Here is an 18,325-nt window from a genome sequence, read left to right as displayed (position 1 = left end):
AGGAGGCGGAGATAGAGGAGGTGGCAGAGGCGGAGGCAGAGGTCGTAGGGGTAGGGTGGGTCGTAGGGGCAGGGGGCAGTGACATTATTATTATGTGTACTTTTATCGCACTATTAGTTTATACACGCTTTATTATCGGTCTGTACTTTTATCGCATTATTAGTTTGGATTTCACATTATCACGCTTTACTTGATTTGATTACATTTTTATCTCTTTTTAAATCAGGTAAAATAACAAACAAAATCCAATGGGAAGTGAAATAACGCACATAATCCAATTGAAGCAAAATAACGTACATAATTCAAGGGACGCAACATAGCCTACATAATCCAGGTCAAGGATTTTTTAAAGTTGCAAATAATTCAAAATTAGCCAAATAACATTAATCAATCTTCTGTAATGTCAGTGAATGTTTCAGATGGAGGTCCACAGTCACTGGAGAATACCTGTGAAAATTCACATAAACGAAAATTGAGATGTGTAAAAATCCACAGTCACTTTTATTTTAATTATATATGTGTAAAAAAGATTTCCATACCTTAACTATGTTGGGCAATGTTATGTTCAGGTAACAATTAGATTTTCTAGGAGAAAACACAGCTACCTAAAAGCAAAAAAGGAAGAAATAATGTTCAACTTGTCTAAAGAAGTAGAAACAATAGTCAAGTCGGTTAGAAATAATAAACCTTCTGGATAAGCATAACAGATCCAACATTTATGTCCTTCGCGAATTCGCTTTCAGTGAAAACCTTGTGATGGACACTAGCACCGACAGTGCCCGTAGGATCCTGAAACTCAAACCCATATGGCATTGACAGAGGACATTTAAATACCATGACATTGATGAAATCGAACGCGGAAGATGGAAATACCTTCAGGGTAACTGACACATCGCCGAATCCGTTTGGCGTGCATGATTTGATAACTGCGACGATGAGATCGACCCTTTCTAGATGGTGAGTGATTGAACCCAGAGGAGTTGCAGATCCGCCTAATTGCAGGGCTGAAAGCCAAGCATTGGAGTGAAAATCGGGATCAGTGTCGTGACCGTCTTCGACGACGCGCCTAACAAATTGTTGGGTTGGAATGAGGTGTCCGTCGGTGGTGGAGCTGCGTTGAATCATGGCGGCCTGGACAACACCAGCAGGGCCGGGAATGAGAGGACGAGAACTTGCAGAAGAGTTGCCTCGGAGTTTGCAAGGGCGGATGAAGGTGGGCAAATCTTGTTCCATTTTGATTTTGAAGGTTTCGTTGAAAGAATGAAAGGAGAGGATGAATACAAGAAAGCTTAAATCAAGCAAATTTATAGATGAAGGAGTAATGGGGTTGGTTGTTGTTGGTGGTTGATAGTAATTAGGTTGGCTGTGGTTGGATGAGAGTAATGAGGTTGGTTGTGGTTGGTTGTGGATAGTGATGGAGAGACTTAAAATTAAAATGAGAAAAAAAATTAACGTTCGGATCCCCAGATTCCGAAGTTGTTCGGATCCTATAAATCCGAACTGTCTCGGAAACCTAAATGTCGAAGATTGTTTAAACTTGGGGGTGCCAAATTTAAGTATATGACACGGAAATGGAAAGGAGTCGTCCGAAAGATTTCGGACTCCGTAGTTCCGAACTATTGTTTTCGGACTAGAGCCTTCCGAATGGTGAAAACAAATGGGGTGACATTTTACCTGACTCTAATAATACGGACATTAGCCTTCCGAAGTACTTCGGAAACCAAAGTTCCGAAATTTGCTTAACCAGTTAAAATGACAGTACCAGAAACAATGCAGGCAGAATCACAAGTTCTCATAACCAGCTACATTGCAGGGCAGAAACAGATAAAATGCACATGAGAAATAGTTTAATACTACATCATAATACTTTGAACTTCTAATTAGTTGTACATATGTCATTGCTACAAACATCAATCCTAGTCTCAATCTTCTCCAAGGTCTATAAAGACATTCTCTTGAGGACCACCCGTAGGATCAATCCAAGCATTCAATTCTGCCGTAAATGTAGCCAAACGCGCCGCATACGGGAAGATCCATTGGTCGGTGGGTTCTTTGGCCAAAAACGGCCATTGGGGAGCTATTGTTGGCATAAGATGTCCCGGCTTAAGCTTGAGCTACATTTGAGAGTATAGCAATAAAGTTAGATAAGAACAAAGTGGCTGAGTACAAAGTATACTAATTTAACGTGACAAGCGAGTGTAAGGTACTTCATAAAAGTTATACCTGAACAAAGTGGTTGGTGACGTGACCAACTGCTATAATGGGATGTACTTCCGGTGGGGCGCCTCCTCTCAATGGCAGATAAGTGTAACAACCTTTTAGTGAAATGGAGATGAAGACAACTTGCAACCTCGTAGCAATGAGGTACCCCATCTCCGGTAGAGACATCCACTTGTCTTCCGTTGCAATTGTACCAATCGGAAGGATGAGACGATTTTGTAGAGACTGAACCCTCTCATAACCAAATATGTTGCTATAGTAAGCGGTATTCTGTGAGAGTTCTACAAGCAACTCTTCCCTAATCAAAGGCCAACCGTCTTGACCTATGTCGGGTCTGAACAATGCAGCAACTGATCTATAACCACAATTACCATCTGCAATAACATCTATGACTTTTTCTATATATTGATGGAAGAAAGATGGCAAATCATCCAAGTATATGCTGGTGGAGGACTGCTTGCTCTTCTTAGACTTCTTGCTTCGAGGACAAGAGACTTTGTTAGGTGTTGGCTTGAGGCTATTGTTAACATGTTCCCAATAACAAGGATCACGTTGTAAGGATGGTTTTTGTTGACTAGGTGGTTTACTCTCCATAGCCTTGGACGAGCGCTTGGGCTTTATCTTCACTTGAGGAGGACACAGTGAACTACTAGAAGGACAATAGAGCTCTTTTACCTTCCTCCTTAGCATACTTTGGCCCGCAACATCCAAAGTGTTGAAATAAGCGGTCAAGCCATCAATCTCTGACTTGAGGTCTCCTTGGTTTGAGGCTTGACTCCCAATGGGTACATGGTCCCAACCAAGTATCTTCCAGAAAGTATGGATTGCCTCATACGGAATTCTATCATAACTATGAAGTGCACACGCACAAGGAAGCCCATGGGTAACTTGGAATGCGCATCCACAACCATCACGCATCACTCTATTCTGTTCATCTTCCATGAGTTGCATGGCCTTTCTGGACACAAATCCCCTGATATTTGTATACATGGGCGACTTGAAACGATGTTCTACAAGGTTGATACTGCGCTCAAATGATGCCTTGATTTCATTGTGTCGTACAGTGGTCAACCTATCCACTGCATCCCACGAGGCGCACAAGTCACCTCTGCCGTCTTTCAGCATCCTCTTCAAGGTTGAGTGTGCACTTTCAGCCCTGCATACAAAAGATCATACTCTATCAATTTCTGGTAATAAAGCAAGACTATGAAATGAAAGATCACAACCAATAAAGTGTGCATTGTACCTGTTACTCGTTGTAGTTCCAAAATGCAACACAGAATTGGTCCACGCACTCACAAATTTCTCCTTGTGCTTTAACCATGTAGTAGAAATGTAGGATATGAAATCTGGGAAGTCCTTACACATGACACACATTTCCTTCCATTCCTCATCAAATTGTTCCACTGTTTCAGCATAAATCAGGCATTTCCAGTTCTCCATCACTGAAAGGGCAAAATCATCCGTGCCAATCAACACTTTGCACTTTGCCTCCACATTCTTGTTTATGTGGAACCGGCATAATAAATTGGTACAATTGGGAAGACATTGCTTAACAGCACTCAGTAAAGCCAAATCTCTGTCAGTCACAATCACTTGAGGTAATCTGGCATCATCGGCAATAAGAGACTTCATGCACTCCAAGGCCCAAACATAGTCAATTGTGTGCTCCCTAACTATGTAGCAAAATGCTATGGAGAAAGTCAACCCCGTAAAAGTGAGACCAACCATTTCAAGCAAGGGGATCTGATATCTGTTTGTCTTGTACGTGCAATCCATGATGACCACATGAGAGAATGTGTTGAAGAGTCTGACCGCATCAGGATGAGCCCAAAAGAGATCCCTAATCTCACTTGAATCAGCTTGTTGCCTTTCAAAGTGAACATACTTGGCTTCTACCAACTTCTTCATCAAATGTTGCATTTCTGTCAATGGTCCCCTCTCCTCTTTTTAAAACCTTTTGTTGCAACTGTAAACTTGAGTGATTGTAGTCAAGTTACTTGGATTGTTTTCCTTCAATGCCGCTAGTATTTGTCTCGGTGGAGTCCAAGTACTAGTCATGGTGCCCACAAGCCCCTTCTCTTCCTCTGTTAGTCGACCAACGTAGGGGTGGCCAACTAGTGATTTAGCTGGTTCATGGTTGTGTTTACCATCCATCACTTTCAGCCACCACATTCTATCACCCTTCGTAGGTCGTCCTTTGAGATTAAACTTACAATCAGTCTTTTGTGATGCGGTCTTTTTGTACTTGAATGTATTCGGGTCCTTGTATGGCCTGTAAATACCATGCTTCGCACACTTAATAGTAACAAATACCTTTCCTCCACTTATAGCATAGTCAGACCTTGCAATCACCAGCACATAACCATTCGCCTTTCCAACATTCTTAGCCCATTGTTCAAGCTCATCACGAGTATCAAATATCTGTTCAATGATAACATATTGCTTTAGAAATAAAACATCCTACCAACCATCACTAATTATTCAATGATCATCACATCATTTTCCAAATACATAGTAGTATGTTCCAACAAAAATTATTCAATGAATACCTGGTCAGTTGTAAATAAATGTGTGGCGTCCACGCTTATACGAGGGGGCACCCACAGAATGATATTGCTAGGAGGCTCAACATTCCCAGAACCGCATGCGGCATCAACCAGTAAATCTTCTTCATATAGGTACGGTTCAGTCATTCAGCCTGCATGTAACAAACTGCAACTGGTTAACTACTTCGGACATTGGGATTCCGAACTCGTTCCGATACAGACAATCCGAACTCGTTCGGATACAGACAATCCGAACTCGTTCGGATACAGACAATCCGTATCAAGCTCGACAGCATCAGAATACAAGCAAACAATGGTGGTGCAAAACGAACTTCCAACAAACAACAATGAAATGTAACTACAATGATAAGTAAAGCAGGATATGAAGGGGGAGAGAAATGAAACTTACCAGAAGGAACTTGGTAGCAAGGTGGAACTTGGAAGGAGATGGTGGTTGAGGGTGGAGCAAGTGGAACTTGGAAGGAGATGGTGGTGAGGGGGAGGAAAACAAACGTGGAGGAAGAAGAGGAAGAGTGGTGGTGGTGGAGTTTTTTGAATCTGATTGTAATGGGGGGGTGGTGATGGGGTTGGTGGTGGATGAGTAATGGTGATGGAGTTGGTGGTGGAGGAGTAATGGTGCTCAAAAGGTGGCAGTGTGCGACAGGTTTTCGGATTCAACGAATCCGAAGTACTTCGGATTGTACGTTTCCGAATTATGTCTGTCATTTAAGTGTCAGATTCAACAAGGTATTATTCGAAACTTTGGATTCCGAAGTGTTACGGATACCCGTGTCCGAAAGGGTAGTTCTGACATTTTTTAAAAAATCTGGGGTGCCATTTCTAAGCCCTGGGGTGCCAAATCCAGAGCTCGGAAGCAAACCTTATCCTTCTCAACTGTCAAATTGAAAGCCTCAGCTCAACAATGGATTCATATCTCCCCTTCCACACCCAACTCATTCCTCAACTCTGAAACCATCAACATTCTCTCTTCTTTCACTCCATGGCTTCTACAACCTCTGTTTCCTCTTCTATCTGCAACAGAATCTACAACCTCTCCTTCAAACATTCTTCCCTTGCACTCACCTGCAACTTCTCTCAAAGACCCATATCTCAAAAAGCCTTCAATCTCAACCTCAAGTTCCAAAGTTTTATTCTTTCCCCACTTTCACTTCACCGTCTTCACCCACCATCTGCTTCCACTGATGAATTTGAAGTGGCTCAAGACAGCACAGATTCCCGACAAGACAACCCAGAACCAGAACCAGAAACAGAAACCTCTGATAAACCACAACAAGAGGAAGAGCAGAAGGTATCAACTTCCAGTGATGATAGGAGGCTCTATGTTGGAAACTTGCCATATTCAATGACTTCTTCGCAATTGACTGAGATCTTTGTAGAAGCTGGCACTGTGGTGTCTGTTGAGGTTTCTTCTTCACAACCCCTTTTCACTTTTTGTGCTTTTCCTGTTTTGGTGATTAAATCAATATTTTTGTGTGTGGATATTATAGCAATCTAGTAATGGTTTGAGCATGTTCTGTTTGATTGAATTATGTAGGTAATGTACGATCGAGTCACGGATAGGAGCAGAGGATTTGCATTTGTTACAATGGGGAGTGTTGATGATGCTAAAGAAGCAATTCGAATGTTTGATGGCTCTGTAAGTCTCTTACATTAGCTGGTACTTAGTTTGATTGGCTATGCCATGTTTTCTGCTTTTCTATTACTGAGTTATCCAAGGATTTTCAATAGTATTGTGAATGAAAACAATAGGGTTCAAATAGTTTTTCCGGAAATGGATTCCCTGCGGTTACGCAGTCGGGAGTCCCTACATTCATGTAGTCACGCAATTTGAGTTATCAGTAGGCTCAAATTTTAAATCTATATCTACCATCAAATCTTGTTGAAATATATGAACCAACCTGATTAGATGACTGATTGCGTGCTGCGTAAATGTGGTGTATCCCTGACTGCATGAAACCTGAATTCAGTTTTGCCAAGGTTCATCTGCTACAAATTGAATTAGTTGGGGCTACTTTCAGACCAAAAAAGGATTATAAAATAGTCCTAAGATTTTACATTATGAACGCCGTTGCAGTCGCATTACGATCAAATGTGCCTGATGTGTCTACAATGAGCATTCTAATCTGCATTATCATCACAGATTATAGGTAGCTAGCTATATGTAAAGTTTCAATGCTAATGTTAATGGTTGTGATGATGTTCAGCAAGTTGGTGGTAGGATTGTCAGGGTGAACTTCCCGGAGGTGCCCAAAGGAGGTGAAAGGTTAGTAATGGGGCCAAAAATACGGAACAACAACAGAGACTTTGTGGACAGCTCTCACAAGATATATGCTGGAAACCTTGGCTGGAGAGTGAGCTCTCAGGATCTTAAAGATGTTTTCGCTGAGCAGCCTGGCTTAGTCAGTGCCAAGGTCATCTATGAGAGAGACAGTGGAAGGTCTCGAGGTTTTGGGTTTGTCACTTTCGAAACTGCTCAAGATGTAGAAGCTGCTTTGAAAACTATGAATGGTGTGGTAAGAACAATTTCATAGACTAGTTATGCAACGTCAAGTTCTTCTTATGATATCTCATTATGATTATATAACCACATTCCTTCTTGCAAATGTAATGTTCTCAGGAGGTTCAAGGTCGGGAATTGCGATTGAACTTGGCTGCTGTAAAGGCACCTTCATCTCCTTCAGTAACTGAGGAAAATGAAGGAAGTAGTGTTGATACCTCTGAATTGGTGTCTAGTGCCAGCACATGAAGAAATATTTTTGTAAAAATTTTGCCCGCAAAATGCACCTATATCTACTTGCCCTTCTCTTCATCTTGTCACATTTCCTGGCAATTACTAGCCACATTGGTACACACTAACTAGACCTTCAGGCAGTTGTGAGATGTATCTATCATTGAACATGTATTAAAGACCTATAAGGGGTTATATAATTTGTAATTATAAAACAGAGCTTTTAGAGTTTTTCGGACTAATAATTCATTCAAGCGAAGATTATTTTGGTGCTAATCTTCTCCTAAGAGAAACCAATACAAACTTTAGAAAGGGACCTTGCTTGTAATCTTCTGATCATAAATTTGGATAACTAGTCCAACCAAGTTAACCAAATGAGACACCTTAAGAAGGATTTTGCAACGAAATCACGACTTAGGATCAATGTCCGTCATTATCAACTATAGGTTCTATAACACTAGTTAGACTCTTTCTGAAAGAAATTATTTTATCTTATAGCATAAGCGTTTATGCAAGTTGAACTTGGTCTCATGAAACCTTATGTAAAGCTTATTTTCATAAGTTGATCATATTAGCTTATTAACTTATGAATAAGATTTTACACTGTCCAGGCTTGAACTCATGCACCTTGAGAATACAGACCATTAATTTACTTCCAGTCATGGCATTATTAACTATGAATAAGATTTTACACTGTCCAAGCTTGAACGCATGCAACTTGGGAATATAGACCATTAATTTACTTCCAGTCATGGCATGTCAAGCAAAACCATTCCAGCCAACTGGAATCTGTTTGCTTCGTGTTCAGAATCAGCAGTTTTTTACATTGTAAGTTTGATAAAATAGAATACATAAATTTTTACACACTCGCGAGGCTGCCCCCTGGAAATCCCTTTCTGATTTATCACTTGCCAGCAAAGGGACAGAGCAGGTAGACAATCTCAATTTCACTTCAAGAAATGGAGAATGAAGAAACTGAACAGCTCCGAATAAAAGCGAAGAAAATAGCTAAGTCTATGAAGAGTTAACCCCAGATAGAAGAGCATCAGCTAGAGAGTCCAAGTCTTGCGGGAAAAAGACCCTGCAAAGCAATATTTCATTGGAGCTCCAGAATACATAATAGCTTAGCAATATATCTACACACACATTATAATACCAAGAGAGAAAATCCTTATGCACATAAATCACCAGCAAATTAGGTAAGTAGCATGCCATTCAATTCGGCAATTCGCCAATGAAAACCTTTACCATCTAATAACTCAGCACTCAATTCCACATTTAACTTTTTTTTTAATTATATATCAGGGCAATCACTAATCAGGGTCAAATTTGGCTTAGCTCACAATGGGATTAACGCTCTGTCCCCTTTATATATTGTTTTTATAATCAGAGCTTACCTTTCTTCTATTTTTCCAACAAATAAGATCAATAATTCCATAAGTGAGCACTACCATCTGTAATTGACAGCCAAGACAAGCTATGGTACCTGCAAGTGTTGTGGTACAATGTTCTGCTCAGGTCATCCACGTCATTTATGCCTTTACAGCCAGCAACCACCTCAAGAACTTGCCTGGAAAATGATAGTCATTACAATCCATAAGACATTAGTCAAGGAAAGTAGTCTATTTAAAATATGAAGGCAAAAAATTAGCACATTGTATATCTTGTGGCATAGGTATCACGGTGAAAAGCAAAAACATCCTAATTAGTAATTACCTAACCAAACAAGGTTCATTGCGGCCTTTGACAACACACTCTTGATCATGCTTCTCTTTCTTCTTAGAAGGCCATTTGGATCTAACAAAACCAATTCCCGCATGAGTATTCTTGATTTCACAGTACGGTGAGTCTGTCTCAATCATCATTCTCTCAACAGGAATACCCTTCACAACATCAAGGTTCTCTGTTGTTTTCAGAGAGCATCCATTAACACCTGCCACGGCGCAAAAGATATTTACCGTTCATGAAATTTAACCGAAACTTGAGTATTCAATTATCACAATTCAATATCTGGGATAAAAATTTATGCAATTTAACTAACAAGGAAATAGATATTCAAATTTCAAACACACCAAGAGCCTCTTAGGAAACACAATTAACCTTTACATACAAATACACCATTCGTATGTTTTTTTTAGTTATTTTTTAGATCAAAACATCAAAATCAGTTATGAACATAAAGCTACCAAAGTATGTTCTTATGTCAAGGAAATTAGCACAACAAAAATTTATCGGTGGTTATATTTTCAGAAAGCCAAAGACGAAATATGGAGACCTGTGTGACTTGATATAGGTTCGCAAACATAATAAAGATGGACTTACCAATATACATTTTATCAAATGAGAGAAGCTTAATGCAGTCATCCTTACTACCAGTAAATGAATGGGCGACTCCACCAGTAAACCTGTCATATAAGTAGACATGGTTAGTCTATTTTACATCTCGAAGTGATTATGCCATCGAATAAAAGAAATAAAACAAATGCACTTTTATGTTAATATTGAAGGGAGTACAAATTAGGCATGAGGAACATTGACAAGGTAGAAATGACCTCAAGGTTATCTATCTCTTAATTGCATCTAATTATTGTATTATCATGGACTAGCAACACCACAAGGTAACTTTTTATCACTTCAAACGATAGCTTAAGGCTTAAGAGTTTGAAAAGATCTTATAAGCATTTCCATGCAACCCAACCTATGAACTGTTCCCGACGCATAATGCACACTTCATATCTGTTTTTCTCCCAATTTCTGAAGTTTAAAGCTGAAACAACATAACCAAGGTGGCAAAATACTTTAAAATCCTCGCAACTAAGTTCATTTCTTGAAATAGATAGAATGGTAAGTGATAGAACTCAACCAAGAACTCTTTCTATTTCTGTAAAAGAACCCTAATTCCCAATTTGGGAATCAGAGAAGATACATGAGAGAGATGCCAAACACCCTCCCTAACCCTAGAAAGAGAACCACTTCTCTCTCTAAACCAAATTCCAAATGAATACCAAGATGACTAATGTTCTCTAACCCTATCTTATTTATAGGCAACAAGCCTTACTAACCCTCTTAACTAACTATCTAATTATATGATAACTCCCTCACTTAACTAACTAAACCATGTGTACCTATCAGTAAGATAAACAAGAAACACATTAAAGCAAAATCATTTGAATATTCAAAATAGTGAGATCCAGCAATCACACCTGTCCCTATTTCTCTCAACTATTTCACAGAAATCTGCAGCTGCTTCTCGCATGTGCAAAAACATAGGCAGTTTTGTGATATGTGCTAATTCAAATTGCCTCTCGAAATACCTTGCTTTCACCAAACAAGATTCATCAATGACTTTAATATATTATGAAAAATAAAGGTAAAGAAAAAGCTAAAGTGACACATATTTAACAGTAGTTATCTTGTGTCTGTTTACTTCTTTTGAATGTCTGCTGGGCAAAAATGAAGCCGGTCATAGTCCAATCCACATTCTCCAACTGCAACCACCTTGCATATGAAAAATAGAAAAAAGAATGAACAGATTTCTAAATGGCTACTTGGAAAGTAGTTTCTGAACAAGAACACAAGTTCTGCAACTATATGAGATAACAACACATATCGTGATGATGGTTATTTGTTAAAAAGAATGAGGAATACAACTAATTTGGCACTAATAATAAGAGTATAAAACAATTAAGGGCCGGTTGGGTTTCCATTTCCATTTTATATTTTCATTATTTGTTTTCACTTTTCAGTTTTAATTGACAAATATGATACCTTTCATTCACTTGAAAGTTTTATACAGGAAATAGTAAAAGCAACTACCTTCCCTTTCTGAATTCCCTCCTTAGCTAATGACAAAAGTGACTGAAAATGCTTTTCTGGATCCCCGCTCTCCTCAAATTCCTGAACCAATAGATGAAATCATAGTTAAAAACATCCCCATCCCAACCACAATCCGGAAAAGAGTTCTCAATGGGAAAAAAGAAGCAACCTTGCAACGCGTAGGATGCACACCGACAGTACAGAACAGGCGTCCTATGAACAATCATCAAATTACAGAAAAGAAAAACCACATTCTGCATTTGAAAGTCATCAAGAGAAAATGATGGTAATATGACAAACCATCTGTTTCTGCAATTGCGAGCGCCTCCCTCGATTCCTCAAGTGACCCACCAGTTACCTGCAACATAAAAAGCAAGTTCTAACCATAGTCCACCCACAGATAGAACACAATTCCTAATTCCTATGTATGACACCAAATGGGGTTTCAATTTCAACTTTCAATTTTATAAACTCAATTCCATGCTTGAATTTTACTTAATTTTCTGAATTAGCTAATAAAGCAAAATGAAGACACATAGAGGAAAGGGGAATACAATGATTCTGTGAACGCCGGCAGCCCAAGCTCTGGTCAAAACATTTTGTATATCTGCGACGTGATACTGCTTGCCATTGTAGATTCCCTTGAACATGCCATCTGCAGTGTTTGAATTAGAGAGTGACAGAGAGAATAGATAAAAGCAAACAAAGTGTTTGATGAAATGCCTGACCTGTGAAGTTGACGGCTATATCTGCATTTGTTGCGATAGAGAAAGAGAGATTATGAGTTTGAGTTTGAAGATCAATTCAATGGTGACTATGAAATTAAGGTTGTTACTACTTACCTATCATTCGAGTAGCTGCTGCCATGTCTGATTCACTCAAACACCAACAAGATATGTTGCTCTTTGGTTTCGACAAACACTCATGTTTTCTTTCTTTTGGTCGGTCATACAGTGATGAAGAGAATGGTGCAACAATTGGGGCTGTCGGCTTTTTGACTTTGGCCCAAGTTATTTTTTACCAAAGCAAAATTCGATATCTATTTATAATATAGTAATTGTGAAGCGCGCAATGTAGCGTTGCCAAATCATCTATCTTATACTCACATAAGTTTGCCACATCAGAATTTTTAATTACGTGTCATTGCATCTCCTACATTTTACACAACATACTATCAATTTCTATGCGCCGTTTTTTGCGTTCTTCTCTTTTCCCCTCTCCAGCATATCGAGCATTGATTCAAGACTATTTCTTTAGGGGACGCGCCGATCTAGAATGCCACCTCCTCTTAGCTTGCGGCCGCCACTTCCATTCTCTCACAAACTGAGCTACAACCACCAAATCGCTTGCACAACCGCACTCATCCCTCTTTCCAAATCGCGCTCCCTACAACCTCGCGCGACCTTCACCCAGCGCTGCCTTCATTTATCCAGCGCCGTTGCCGCCTACTCTCGCCGGGACAAACACCACCATCGTTCACGCATCTGGTTTGCTTCTTTGACGTTTTATCTCTTCCTTCTCTGTTTGAAAATGATTTATCATGCTGATGAACAAATTGTTATTGTTATTCTTTTGTTAGTATGTTGTCTATTACCATTATGTACAGTGAAGCTCTGAGATGCTTGACAGTTTTGATACAATTAATTTAATTTGGAATGAAATTGAACTTGATCCCAATCTTTTCAAATTCTTTTGTTATTGTTATTCTTTTGTTAGTATGTTGTCTATCTGGTGTGGCTTATGGCAACAAGGAGGTATCATTCTTTCTTATCAAAACATATTTTCCTTTGAAAATTGACAGCCTCTTTTACTTGATGCACGCTACATGTTGCTAATTTGCTATGCGATTGGCAAATCTTAAAACCCGACCAATCCACATCGAGCTCAAGGTCTTAATGAAGGTAATATTTCTCTCTTCCATTTCACTTACAGTTGATCTACTAATCTATGGCATTTTCACATTTCTGATATAATAAGTGGTTGTGTGTGTTTCAGTTTAAGGATCTCAGGCTAGAACCCACTCAGGCCTTCACGAATCACGATGATGATCAGACTAAGGAGCCCAAGATGTTGTTTGCTCTGATCCACTTCAGAAGATGCCTACTAAGATCCGACGCTTCTTTTGAGACTCCCTTCTAAGGTTTGCATTCAACTTTTACATCTATGATTGCCCAATTTTGTATTTATAATCACAGCTTCATTGTTTGATCACTGAATCCTCGCATTTGAGCTCTTATATGAAGTATCCTTCCTCTAATCCGAATTCTCTTTCTCAATTCATTGACATTCTTAATAAGAACATATGTTGTAATCCTTTTTACTTTTCTGAATACCTAAACCATGTAATATTCAGGTTACTTGTGAATGTCACGATGAAAAACCTAGATTGACATTAAGAAACTTGGATAAAAGTTTTAGTTCTCATTATTCTGTTGCGTAGGAAAAACCCTAGCTCCTCAACCAGATCTTGAAGAGACTGCCAAGTCGAAGAATCACACCGCTCACAACCAGTCCTACAAGGCACACAAAAACGGCATCAAGAAGCCCAAGAGGCACCGCCACATTTTCACCAAAGGGATGGATCCCAAGTTTTTGAAGAATCATAGGTACACTAGGAAGCACAACAAGAAGGATGTTGAATCTGTCACTGAAGAAGAGTAAAGTGCTGGTCAGTGGTCACTGATGGAGCTATTTGGATTCTTAGCTTAGATTTCTTATTCAGGCTCTATATGTTTTGTTTTGTTTCAAACCTATCTCTATATTACAGTCATTTTCATGGTTTGTTATGAATCCAGACATAATGGAATGGTTGATTTGATAACATTATTGTTCTATTTTGTTGAAGACATTTAAATTTTATCAGAGTTTTAGTTCCCATATTAAATTGAAAAAGGAAAGCTCAAACTTCCTTTCATATCTGTGTTTGTATTGCTGTATATGTTTGTACTGCCACGACGTAGAAATTAGAAACCCACATGCTTGCTACATATGTGTGTTTGTACTGCCATGAAATTTCCTTAAAAAACAATGCTTGGATAAGGAATTGCAATATAGGAGCCAAGAACATCCACTATAGGAGCAAAACAAAAAGCAAGGAAGGGCAAAAGTGCAAACAAGGCCTCAACATAACATATAATAGGACATAACTTTAATTAACTGTCATTTTTGTAATTTAGACATTTTAACTTTTGAATGTTGCACATGTCATCTTCTACGACCTTACAAAGGTTGAAATTCAAATTCCCTTTCAATGACGTATTTGCTCTTTTTTGCTCTCTTCATATCATATCTTATTAGTTAAATGAAAAATGATTCCATTCAATACATGTACAATGATATGATAAATGAAAATTTGTTTCAAAGTCATTTAATTTTCTTACTTCTAATATATTAAGATTAATTAACTAAAGTATAGCTATATTTACAAGACTGCATGTATCACTTTTGACTCTAACAAGAGAAATAATTCATTTTGCCAACCGCGCATCGCGCGGGTCTTAGTCTAGTTATTCTGAATTGAATTTGGTACTTCGGTGCCTCAAACTTGGATATCGGAGGCTTCGCTGCGGCTTTTGTATAGCCAGGACCACCACACGGAGATACATATCATTTAGAAGTGGTTGTTAATAGTCACTAATGCTAGTCGTGGTTTAAAATTAATTGTCGTTAGAATGATATTGTGAAATTCCATATGTACATGAAACATCCGTTTTCTTTTCATTTCTTATCCTCTAGTTTTCTTCTTTGATAAAACCTACAATTTATGAAATCTAACTTTGATTCATAATTACAGCACAAAATTTTGAACTTCCATATCTCAGTGCGAGTGCGTGTCTTAACTCTTTGGGTTCCAACTACTCTCACGGTGCGAGCTTCGCAACATTATCATCAACAATTAGAGTCCCTGCAAGTGTTATACCTAAGGGTAGATCTAGTCCTTTCTTCCTTGGACTTCACTACCTTCAATTCCAGCAATTCATATTCATATCACAATTCATAAGAAAACAAGGTTAGCACTCAAGAATTTATAGTCATTGATTTCTACTATAGCTTGTAATTTTAAGCTTCATTAATAACAAGGATTTGCATGTTTGAATTTTATTCTAATTTTTGTCCTTAGGTGGCTTGTTTGCAAGATTGATGCCCAAAGAAGAATATTTTTCTAGACCTTTATACACATTTGATATTGGACAAAATGATATCAGTGTTGGTTTTTATGACGACAACATAACTATACAAGAAGTTCATCATTCTGTACCGGATATAATCAAGACTTTCGTAGAGAATGTCAATGTAGTTCAACACTCTTCTGATATATTTATAAACCAAAAGCAAATTAGTCTTTTTATAATGGAGTATTAACTCATCACACTTTACTTTTTCTTATATGTCATTTATAGTACTCATCACTTTCTCACTTTCTCTCTCTCTTCTTTTTATATCACATTATTCTAATATTCTTCATGTTTCTCATTTATTCTTTTCTTTTTATATTTCTCCTAGTGTAAGTATATTTAAAGGATGAACAAAACATTATTCTTCAAAATATTTAAAGACTTAAAAAACATATTTATAATTTTCCAAAAATTAATTTTAGTAATTTAAGGAGTAATTAACACCATTACTTTTTGAAATTAACTATTTAAATACTCAACCTAAAATTTCTTGTTAGCCGATTTATTAACGTATCGTTCTAAATGAATGAAACATGGTGATCAAGCTCATATATGATTTGAGGGCTAGATCATTTTGGATACACAACACATGACCAATTGGATGTCTCCCTGCTATATTGACAAATTTTCCAAAAGCTGAAAGAGATCATTATGGTTGTGCAACATAATATAATGAAGTAGCAAAATATTTCAACCAAAAATTGAAGGAAGCATTAGCTCAACTCCGCCGGGAGCTTCCTCTCGCTGCAATTATATATGTAGATATTTACTCTCCTAAGTTAGATCATTTTCGCAATCTTGAGAAATACGGTGAGACAAATCAAAACTATTCCAATTCATATTCTCAAACTTACCTAAAATGAATGTTACAAATTGAAAGCTTTATCAATATTGTAGGATTTGAGCTTCCACTAATCAATTGTTGTGGATATGGAGGGAAATACAATTATACCCAAGGAGTAGTATGTGGGCAAACTATAAACATAGATGGTGAAGAAATTTATGTGGGCTCATGTGAAAGACCATCTACTAGAGTGATATGGGATGGGACACATTGTACAGAGGCTGCCAATAAGGTCGTCTTTGATCTGATATCTACCGGAACTTTCTCAGACCCACCCACTCCCTTGAATATGTCATGTAGCAGAAATTACATATAAGATTTTGGTGCTTGTCATTCTAGTAGTAATGAAAATAAAGTGTCCTTTATGTGATTTCCTAATATTCTAAATTAAATAATAATAGTGATATGAGCAGAGGTAGCATTTGGCCAAGCTACTATTTGCCAAATTTGTTTTTAGAAATCTACTATTTTCCAAATTGAAATCAATGCTATTATAAAAAAGGGATGGTGTGGATAGTAAAGAGGGATGGTCCAAATAGTCTCTGCCAATAAAGAAAACATGAGTGTTTGTCGAAACCAAGGAGCAACATATCTTGGTGTTTGAGTGAATCAGACATGGCAGCAGCTACTCGAATGATAGGTAAGTAGTAACAACCTTAATTTCATAGTCACCATTGAATTGATCTTCAAACTAGAGCAGGATTCAGAAGTATTGTAAAAAAAGCACAAAAAGAGAGATCTGACTACTTAGAAACTTCATTAGCATTAGGGACATGCAATGGATGAATACAATGTTCTACGAATGAATCACAAAGGAACGTACCTTTATATATAAAGGCATGACACAAAGAAGCTGGCTTATTTTGGACATTAATTAAATTAGACCATGGGAGGTTATGACAGCGTGGGAAGAAGTTATTAGATTATTTACAAATCATTCCTTGTTAAATCAACGAACATATCAACACACCAAATTCCATCTCAAAAAAAAAAAAAAAACACCAAATTCAATTCACATTCTCAACACAGTAACTTAGCGTTTGAAATCAATGCAAGTAGGAAGTAGGAACCTTAAACGTGAGCCACACATGATGCTACTTTGATCTTTGGCCATTTTTGAAGGAATCGAACAGAGAGAGAGGTTTGAGATGCAGTTGAAGAATAAGAAGAGTGTTTGAGAGAGTGTGAGTGATGCGGTGTTGGACTAGGTACTTGGGTTTTTATTCATGTGGAGAAAACAATGCCACTTCAAAGGTTTCTAGAGGATGGGCAAATAGAGGGTACAAAGGGTGGGCAAAAAGCAAGCAGCATGGGAGGTATTTTCTGGTTTTCTACCTAACGTTATGTGAGAAAGATTGATGAAATTATAGTTATTTTAATTAGCATTCCCTTTCATTTTATTTATTTATGAAATGGCCCCATACCTGGGCGTGAACAAGTGGGGACTAGCACGGACATGAGTGTGCAGAAAGCACTAAGTGAGGCTGTGATTATACACCTACTGCAATCTGTCCTTATATCCAAAGGTCTGGTTTTCATTCAAATTAACTTATTAATTTGAACCATATATATAGTGTTGATATTGACAATCTAACACTTTGTTTGTTTCTGGCGAGTTAGGCAAGAGAGAGTTGCAATAATAGATGGAGCTAGGCAAGAGAGACACTTTGTTTGTTTGTGGAGAGTTAGGCAAGAGAGAGTTGCAATAGATGGAGTTAGGCAAGAGAGAGGTATGTCACCCTTGTTTGGTTTGCTTGGGGAGAGAGGAACTTTGTCAAAAATGTGGGCCCTACACACTTTTTCAGGTTTCCTCCTTTTGCGAAGAGAGTGAGAGAAGTGTCCATACATTTTGTCAAGTACAATTTATGTCCTTTAACTTTTATTTCTTCCAATAATATAACTGGAGCCACCGCCTCAGATTTTGCAATTCATTCACTCCTGTGCTATGCAATCATCCATTTCATTATTTCAT

At 38.0% G+C, this 18,325-nt stretch overlaps 6 protein-coding genes and 2 long non-coding RNA genes across 8 annotated transcripts; 3 read left to right on the top strand and 5 right to left on the bottom strand.

Moving 5' to 3' along the window:
* Positions 1-28: 28 nt before the first annotated feature.
* Positions 29-1,598, bottom strand: LOC130730821 (uncharacterized). Its single transcript, XM_057582937.1, has 4 exons — positions 874-1,598; positions 688-789; positions 540-605; positions 29-447 (listed from the first exon to the last, which is right to left on the bottom strand). Exons 1-4 carry the CDS (start codon positions 1,231-1,233, stop codon positions 388-390), a joined length of 588 nt encoding a protein of 195 aa, XP_057438920.1. The 5' UTR covers positions 1,234-1,598; the 3' UTR covers positions 29-387.
* A 561-nt stretch (positions 1,599-2,159) lies between these two features.
* Positions 2,160-3,928, bottom strand: LOC130732697 (uncharacterized). The gene is made up of 2 exons (XM_057584695.1): positions 3,467-3,928; positions 2,160-3,376 (listed from the first exon to the last, which is right to left on the bottom strand). Exons 1-2 carry the CDS (start codon positions 3,853-3,855, stop codon positions 2,218-2,220), a joined length of 1,548 nt encoding a protein of 515 aa, XP_057440678.1. The 5' UTR covers positions 3,856-3,928; the 3' UTR covers positions 2,160-2,217.
* Positions 3,929-4,170: 242 nt separating this feature from the next.
* On the bottom strand, positions 4,171-4,736 carry LOC130725957 (uncharacterized). The gene is made up of 2 exons (XM_057577157.1): positions 4,719-4,736; positions 4,171-4,644 (listed from the first exon to the last, which is right to left on the bottom strand). Exons 1-2 carry the CDS (start codon positions 4,734-4,736, stop codon positions 4,171-4,173), a joined length of 492 nt encoding a protein of 163 aa, XP_057433140.1.
* Positions 4,737-5,629: 893 nt separating this feature from the next.
* On the top strand, positions 5,630-7,749 carry LOC130730820 (33 kDa ribonucleoprotein, chloroplastic). Its single transcript, XM_057582936.1, has 4 exons — positions 5,630-6,192; positions 6,325-6,426; positions 6,995-7,303; positions 7,408-7,749. The coding sequence occupies exons 1-4, from the start codon at positions 5,770-5,772 to the stop codon at positions 7,534-7,536; spliced, it is 963 nt and encodes a 320-aa protein (XP_057438919.1). The 5' UTR covers positions 5,630-5,769; the 3' UTR covers positions 7,537-7,749.
* A 404-nt stretch (positions 7,750-8,153) lies between these two features.
* On the bottom strand, positions 8,154-12,348 carry LOC130730817 (uncharacterized). Its single transcript, XM_057582934.1, has 12 exons — positions 12,177-12,348; positions 12,063-12,083; positions 11,889-11,989; positions 11,635-11,692; positions 11,504-11,547; positions 11,335-11,415; positions 10,946-11,016; positions 10,722-10,832; positions 9,841-9,923; positions 9,235-9,451; positions 9,005-9,088; positions 8,154-8,599 (listed from the first exon to the last, which is right to left on the bottom strand). Exons 1-12 carry the CDS (start codon positions 12,199-12,201, stop codon positions 8,533-8,535), a joined length of 963 nt encoding a protein of 320 aa, XP_057438917.1. The 5' UTR covers positions 12,202-12,348; the 3' UTR covers positions 8,154-8,532.
* LOC130730819 (uncharacterized) lies at positions 12,332-13,475 on the top strand. The gene is made up of 2 exons (XR_009016477.1): positions 12,332-13,235; positions 13,330-13,475. It is a non-coding gene; the product is annotated as an uncharacterized LOC130730819 (long non-coding RNA).
* Positions 13,476-13,571: 96 nt separating this feature from the next.
* Positions 13,572-14,417, top strand: LOC130725948 (60S ribosomal protein L29-1-like). Its single transcript, XM_057577149.1, has 2 exons — positions 13,572-13,676; positions 13,753-14,417. The coding sequence occupies exons 1-2, from the start codon at positions 13,572-13,574 to the stop codon at positions 13,993-13,995; spliced, it is 348 nt and encodes a 115-aa protein (XP_057433132.1). The 3' UTR covers positions 13,996-14,417.
* A 566-nt stretch (positions 14,418-14,983) lies between these two features.
* On the bottom strand, positions 14,984-17,841 carry LOC130730818 (uncharacterized). Its single transcript, XR_009016476.1, has 2 exons — positions 17,424-17,841; positions 14,984-16,635 (listed from the first exon to the last, which is right to left on the bottom strand). It is a non-coding gene; the product is annotated as an uncharacterized LOC130730818 (long non-coding RNA).
* Between the last annotated feature and the right edge of the window lie 484 nt (positions 17,842-18,325).

Source organism: Lotus japonicus, chromosome 1, assembly GCF_012489685.1.
Source record: "Lotus japonicus ecotype B-129 chromosome 1, LjGifu_v1.2".
NCBI classification, from domain to species: Eukaryota; Viridiplantae; Streptophyta; class Magnoliopsida; order Fabales; family Fabaceae; genus Lotus; species Lotus japonicus.
The sequence above is the reverse complement of the archived record's forward strand: the minus strand, read 5'-3'. Positions and strand labels throughout refer to the sequence as shown.